This window comes from Echinops telfairi, unplaced genomic scaffold (genome assembly GCF_000313985.2).
Source record: "Echinops telfairi isolate 266 unplaced genomic scaffold, ASM31398v2 ScPeMD7_34;HRSCAF=130, whole genome shotgun sequence".
Lineage (NCBI taxonomy): Eukaryota > Metazoa > Chordata > Mammalia > Afrosoricida > Tenrecidae > Echinops > Echinops telfairi.
This window is the reverse complement of record NW_022103931.1, coordinates 19,226-26,656: the sequence shown is the minus strand read 5'-3', so window position 1 is coordinate 26,656 and position 7,431 is coordinate 19,226. Positions and strand designations below refer to the sequence as shown.

The following is a 7,431-nucleotide window of genomic DNA, read 5'->3' as shown; positions in this document are numbered from 1 at the left end:
GTTCAGAAAGAAGGAAGATGGGAAATGGGAAATACAAAGAGTGGGATAAGCGAGGTTATAATTAGGGGATTGCAATCAATGACATGAAACAAAATGTGTATAAATTGTTGAATGTAAAACTGATTTGCTCTATAATCTTACACAGAGAGAGACAGAGACAGAGAGAGAAGATCATAAACAATAAAGCAGGCAAGTATGGGATCTAAGGCACAGTAAAAGGATCTATCTTAGAACCAGAAGTTTTTCCATTAAGACAAGAGGCAAGGGTACCCAATTCTGTTAAGTATTTCAAAGTAACCACAGAAGGGTGGTGTGGTAGTTACCCTATCGGGTGTCAATTTGAGGATTAAGAGTGTAGGGGTGGAGTCTAGTCTGTCAATCTAGAGATAGCCAATAGGACCTCTGTGTGGGCATGATCTTCTCCCGAGAATTCTGGGAACTGCTGATTTTTCCTCCTTGGAAATGGGAGACACACTCGCTCTGCTCACTCCCTGGGAGACATTTCAGCTAACAAGACACATGGAACTACCGTAGTGCCCTGAGCTGGAGAAGCCACATGGGTCTACCCTGATGTAACCAGACCTCTGAAGCCAGAGAAGCTACGTAAATACCCCTGCCAGTGCTGAGATGCTTAGAGAGCCACTGGATCCAATGACTTTCTACCCACTGGCCTGCGATCGTCCTACATTCGGCGTCATTGCATGTGTTTCGTGAGTCTGAAGAGGACTTTATAGATTGGCATCGGACATATGGGCTAATATTAGACTTATGGACTTGGACTGGGTTGGGATGCTTTCTTAATGTACAATTACCCTTTACATAAAACTCTCTCTATACACATGAGTTTCTATGGATTTGTTTCTCTAGTCTACCCAGACTAACAAAGGCGGCATAATTGTAGGAGTCATGCTGTGATTTCAAAAACTACTTGATAGCTAGATATTACCCATTTTTCATATTCAAATACATGATCATTAATTGCTACATTTCATTGTTAGAGACTGTTCAGCCATACAAAAGAAATTTTGTGATCATTTAACATAAAATGCATCCCACTTTGTCCAAATTTTACCTGTTCCTACTAATAAAATGAACCGAAGATCTTACCATCTGAAATACATCAGAACCTTCATCAAAATCCACCATAGCAAAAAATATCTTGTTGGTAAATGCACTGGAGTATCGCCATGAGTTTGCTAGAATCTGGAATTCTTCATCAGCTTGCCTGGAAACAATCAGATTTGTGAAGATAGTAAAATTAAAAAACAAGCTAGTGTATCGTGTAAAACAGATGCAAGAGCAGAGTTTTTCCAATAGAGGAAAGTGTATTTTTAAAACTGACAATCATAGCAGGTTCTCTTGAAAGGGTTAAGATACACCTGGAAAATTCTGCCATTGGTTTGTCCTAAGAGAAATCTTAGCTCAAGTGTTGGGGGTTTCACTACACAGTACTACAGTTGACCTATCAACATTTACATGGATATGTGCAAAGCTTGAGCTCACAAAAACAGCAACAGAAAAAAACAAGCCTGCATATAAGTGGGTCTGTGCAGCTCAAATGTGTATTGTTCAGGGTCAACTGTAATTACTTGACACCACTTCATATTTCATATCTGTTGTCCATTGTTATGGATTGAATTCTGTCACCCTAAAACTGTGATTTGTAAATCCCAACCTCTATTTCCATAGTTAAAATCCCATTTGGGAATGGGCTATCTTTGTTATCTTAATAAGGCAAGATCGGTAGAGGGTTTATCTTGAGTCAGTATCAGTTTTCACAAGGACTACTTTCCCCAAAACCTTTATCTCAGAAATCGTTGTTGCTTCACTATTATCTTCAGAATAAAATCTCCAAATCTTTTCAATAGTTATTAAGTTCTAGTTTTTAAAAACCATCTAGCTCCAAAGAACACATCTAGCTTTTATCTAGCAAATAAAAAAACCAGACTCACTACCATTGAGTCAATGCTAACTCACAGAGAATGCCCCTGTGGGTTTTGGAGACTGTAACCGTTTCTGGGAGTAGAAAACTCAGCCTTTCTCCTGTGGATTTGCTGGTGGTTTCGAACTGCCGACCAAGCATATTGCAGCCAACCGGTAACCAATACACCACCAGGGATCCTTTTATTTAGCAATACCACCAGTTATTCTCAAACAGGATATCTTAATTCCAGCACTTTGTTTACTACTGTCTCTGTACCCTTATACTCCACAGTGCTTCAAACCAGAATAACTTGCTTCAGCGGAAATCTGATATATCTTGTGTAGGCTTAGCACACGTCTTATCTCTTCCATTAGGCCAATCTTAACCATTCCTGGTATATGGCCTCCAGCAATTTTATAGAATTTATTATGTATAAATTCCCTTACATTGCTAGATAAATTTTCATGTATATAACTAATTTCCCTTACCAGATGATAAAGAAGGACCTCCCTCTTATACTTTTCATATCAACAAGACTAAATACAAGAAGGCCCCAAAAGTACATAGAAACAGTCTATAATTAAAAAAAAACTTTTATTGGGCGCTCTTACATCTCTTATCACAATCCATACATTCCTCCAATGTGTTAAGCACATTTGCCCATATGCTGCCAGCATCATTTTCAAAGCATTCTCTTCTCACTTAAGACCCTGATATCAGCTCCCCATTTCTTCCCATTCCTTCCCCCGCCTGCCCTCCCTCACGAACCCTTGATAAGTTATACATTTTTTTAATTCAATCTTTTCACAAAGTTTTTGAAGTTCCCTTGTATATTGTATTATACACATTCATTTTACTTAATTTTTAGTTGTTGAATGAATTTAGAAAATCTGATCTATTTTTAATTTTTGTCCTGTAGAATAAGATACCAGGAGGGAATCAGTAAGAATGATATTAAAAAAATGATATGCATTTGCATTTTAACCACTTTGTAGATGTATAATTCACATAGCATACAAATCATGGTTTAATCATAATAAAAAATTATGCAATCATCACCACAATCAATTTTAGAATATTTTCTTCTTTTTTGTACTCATTATATTTAGTTCCCGATTCCCCGCCCCACCCAACTTCCCAGACTTAACCCTAAGAAACTATTAATCCCAGTTTCTTTCTTTCTTTTTTTAATCATGTTATTGGGGGCTCATACAGCTCTTTTTAAAAAATCATTTTATTGGGGGCTCATGCAACATTTATCACAATCCATACATCCGTCCATTGTGTCAAACACTTTTGTACATTTGTTTCCCTCATCATTCTCAAAACATTTGCTTTCTACTTGATCCCTTGGTATCGGCTCATTTTTCCCCTCCTTCTCGCTCCCCCCTCCTCCATGAACCCTTGATAATTTATAAATTATTATTATTTTGTCATAACTCACACCGTCTGACATCTCCCTTCCCCCACTTTCTCTGCTGTCCATCCCCCAGGGAGGAGGCTATATGTAGATCCTTGTAATCCGTTCCTCCTTTCTCCCTCACCTTCCCTCCACCCTCCCGCTATTGCCACTCTTACCACTGGTCCTGAAGGGTTCATCTGTCCTGGATTCCCTGTGTTTCCAGTTCCTATCTGTACCAGTGTACATCCTCCAGTTCAGCCAGATTTGTAAGGTAGAATTGGGATCATGATAGTGGAGGCAAGGAAGCATTCAAGAACCAGAGGAAAATTGTATGTTTCATCATTGCTACACTGCAACCTGACTGGCTCATCTCCTCCCCACGGCCCTTCTGCAAGGGTAATCCCAGTTTCTGTCTCTACAGATTTACCTTTCCTGGATTTCATATAATGGAAAACATAAAAAACACAACAATCAAAAAAACCTAACAAAATAAAACAGCAAAACCTCAATTGAAAAGAAAGCAGAAACTATTAAAAACTAAAATTTAAAATGATTCAAAAGGGAAAGAAAATGATAAGGTATTATATTTTAACCTAACTACATCTGCATTAATCCACCTTACACTACACTCTGATAGCAAGGGTCAGAGGGGATTCATTAGAGGGTTAATCCACAACCTGTCAATGGATTTTGGACTTTCACTGTCATCTATAGCCTTCTGAAAACTGGGTGCTCAGAATGTAACCTCTAATACAGTTCCCTCCTCCAGTCTTGGATTTTATTACTGTACTTACAATCCTTGGATCACTCAGGTGGGTGTGCTGCGTCATGTGGACTCAACTGACACCTCATTTAGATAGCTGCTTGCTTTAAGATAAGCCTTTGAGATACCAGACTTTATTCTTTCTGCTAGCTGGGCACCATTTGTATTTAAGATGAAATTATTAAGGACTTTGTGCTTAATTCCTTAAAACATACACTCATGATTGCTAGTTAATTGGTCGAATGGGGAGTAATTTTAGATTTTACATTTATTCACAGGTAATTATCATTTTCCTTAGTCTATTCGTTTTTTTTGAAATGCCTCTGATATACACTCAACAGATACACCCCCCTAAAAAAAACCAAACACTTTAGAACCAAACACCTTAGCTTAGCTATCATTCCCCACCTCCAAGGAGAAAATCCATTAAGAAAAGTTATCAAGGCTTACGATAGCACACAATCTATTGTGAAAGGAAAATGTGTTCTTTCATATGGAGCAGGCTGTCAGAATTTGGAGAATCTCCAAGTTCTTGTTAACTTAATTCTTTACAGGGTAGCTTTGCTATTTCATTTAAAGTGAAATCTCAGCTCATATATACCGATCTAAAAATACATAAAACATATTTAAAAAGGAAAAAATATTTTGAATAACTGTAATTTTGAATTACCCATGGTATCTTTGCTGAAAGATCCATCTTTATTCCTAAGACCATTCAGAAACAATAATATAAAGCCAATATATTATTGCTTTATTAAAATTTACGTGAGATTATTCTGTATTTCTAAGGTTACACTCACTCTAAAATGATTTATAAGGAAAATCTGTAAGTTACACATCTTTTAATAAAAAAACCCAAGCAAACCCAGTTCTCTTATAAACTAAATTTAGATGAGTCAACATTATTCCATTAGTATATAGTTCTAGTTATAGGTATACCATTTTATTGGCAGCTAATGTAGCTATGTTGTTCCATAGTTCAATCACATCAAACATTGTACAATTGCTACCACAGTTTCAAAACATTATCTTCCTTCTTGAATTCCTTGGCATCAGCTTCCTTTTACCCCCCAGCCCCCAACCCCATACCCCCAAGACATCCTTATTGTACTTGCTGTCTCTATAGGATCACCAATTCTGGTTTTCATATACTGAAAAACAACAACAATTCAAGAAGTTCACCCCAGTGACAAAATACATCTGAAATAAACCCCAATATGAACAAACAAAAAAAAATACAGAAAATGCTTTAACCATTCAAGTCAGGTTTATCATTTTGATCTTCCAAAGTCATCTCTCCAATGCACTGTTTGCTACCCAGTTTCTTGTCATCCTACTATTATGGATAGAGGGGAATCACAAGAAGCGAATTTCCTAGGTAGATCCCACAAACGTGTCTTGGGCTCCCACTGTCATCCAGAGCTTTCTGCAAACTGGATTCTCACAGTTTAGGTTCTGCTCCTATTCCCTCCTTCAGCTTTGGATTGTATGATTTAGAACCCTTTGGTGACGGATGGTGGTGGGCTTCTTCCCTGTGGACTTACTTGACACCTCACGTAGATGGCTGCTCGTTTGTATACCAGCTGAAGTTTTGGGGTCTGTGTCTTCATAAAAATGGGGGACTATTTGGCTTTACCGAACTTCTGGTATGAAGTGGAACAGCATTTAGAAAGAGTAGAATACTACTTCAATGCAATTGGTTACGAATTTCTAAGAAGATGAGCACCACCATACGTCATCCATACTTTTTGTTCCCCTCACTATAAGTGGGCAATTCAAACCCACCTGTAGCTCCATGGGAGAACATACATGGCAACCTGCTCCTGTAAAGATTTATCAGGGCTTCAGACTGGTCTTCCCCATTCAGTCATGTCTGACAAAGTGAAATTGAAAGAAACTGGAATTTTAAAAATGTGCGTGAACAGGAATAATATCCAGAAGGACAAAAATGACAGGTTAATGCTCTGACAGAAACTCCTTAGAAAACAAGGGCAATGTTTATATATATATTTTTTTGAAATGTTTATATTGCATAGCAACAAAATCTCTTGATCAGTAGTCAGAAACTACTGTGAGCCACTCAAAGATGACAGCTTTGAATAGTGTGCTTTGATTGCGCGACACTCTCCATAGTTTTAGCAATATTCTTATCTTCCAATAATCCAAGCTTTTTGAGGGGGATCACTCATTATACCTCTTCCAGGGCTTCAACCTATAATTTTTCCTATTGCAGTAATGATTCTGCTTTACTCCAATTTTAAAAATTTGAATCTGTTCCACTTTCACTTCATTGGCCATAGCTGAACTGGTTTGAATCAGTTCAAAGCCCTGAGATTTGCAGCCTAGGAAATCATATGAGACATTTCACTGTGTCATACAGGATCATTTTCAGTGGTAATCAACTTAACAGCATATAACAAATACACAACCAAGAATTAACCATAAAAGAGAACCAGTATTGAGGAGCTTATACCAAGGGATCAAGGAGGAAATGTTTTGGAAATGATGATGGCAACATATGCACAAATATGCTTGATAAAATCGATGTATGGAATGTTATAAGAGCTGTAAAAGCCCCCAATGAAATGATTTTAAAAAACAAATAATTAAAAATCTGGAAGTAAAAAAAAACCCCAGTATTTATGTGTTACTATAGATGACCTGAATAAAGTACGCATAATTCCGTATATACTCGCGTATAAGCCAACCCGAATATCAGCAGAAGCACCTAATTTTACCACAAAAACTGCAACCAAAAAGAAGTGCTGAAAACCTTGGCTTATACACGAGCATAGACGATAATTATTTATTTACCCAAGTGAACTAATTTGGTGCTTCTGTGATTTAGAAGTAGTTAAGATCTTATGAGTTGTTAAATTGTAAAGAGTACTTAAAAGTTCATACTTGCATACAACACACTGTCTATGAAGTTGGAGAGCAGTGAACATGACAATAACGGAGTAGTTTCTTGGTGGGGCTTTAACAAGGCGACGGAACTTGTCTCCATTCATTCTTATTACCGGTCTCTTATTGGTCCATTCCATTAGCTGGCTAACCTTTTCCGATAACACCATCTAAATAGAAAAGACAGGAGGGAACATACTGTTAATATATTTCCTTAGCATTTAACATTCCTTTTAAATAGGTAACTTAAAACAAGATTACATTGGATATATAAGATACCTAAAATTAAAATTTACTAATTAGGCTGATAATTGTTATTAAAATTATATTTTGCCAAAATGAGATTTTATCAGCTATTATACTTTTGATGTGACTTTTTACTAGTAAGTAAAATACTATCGTAAAGCCTTTCATTTGACAATGATTCCAAAGCATACT

The 7,431-nt window shown here is 37.0% G+C and overlaps 1 protein-coding gene across 1 annotated transcript in view; it reads right to left on the bottom strand.

Moving 5' to 3' along the window:
- Positions 1-7,163, bottom strand: part of MAGT1 (magnesium transporter 1) — a gene marked incomplete at its 5' end in the record, with an annotated part of 33,852 nt that extends 26,689 nt beyond the window's left edge. The window contains 2 exons of the mRNA XM_004715901.2: positions 1,108-1,225; positions 6,994-7,163. Of these exons, the coding sequence (XP_004715958.1) occupies positions 1,108-1,225; positions 6,994-7,163 (288 nt within the window). The remainder of the gene's footprint in view (positions 1-1,107; positions 1,226-6,993) is intronic.
- Positions 7,164-7,431: the final 268 nt, after the last annotated feature.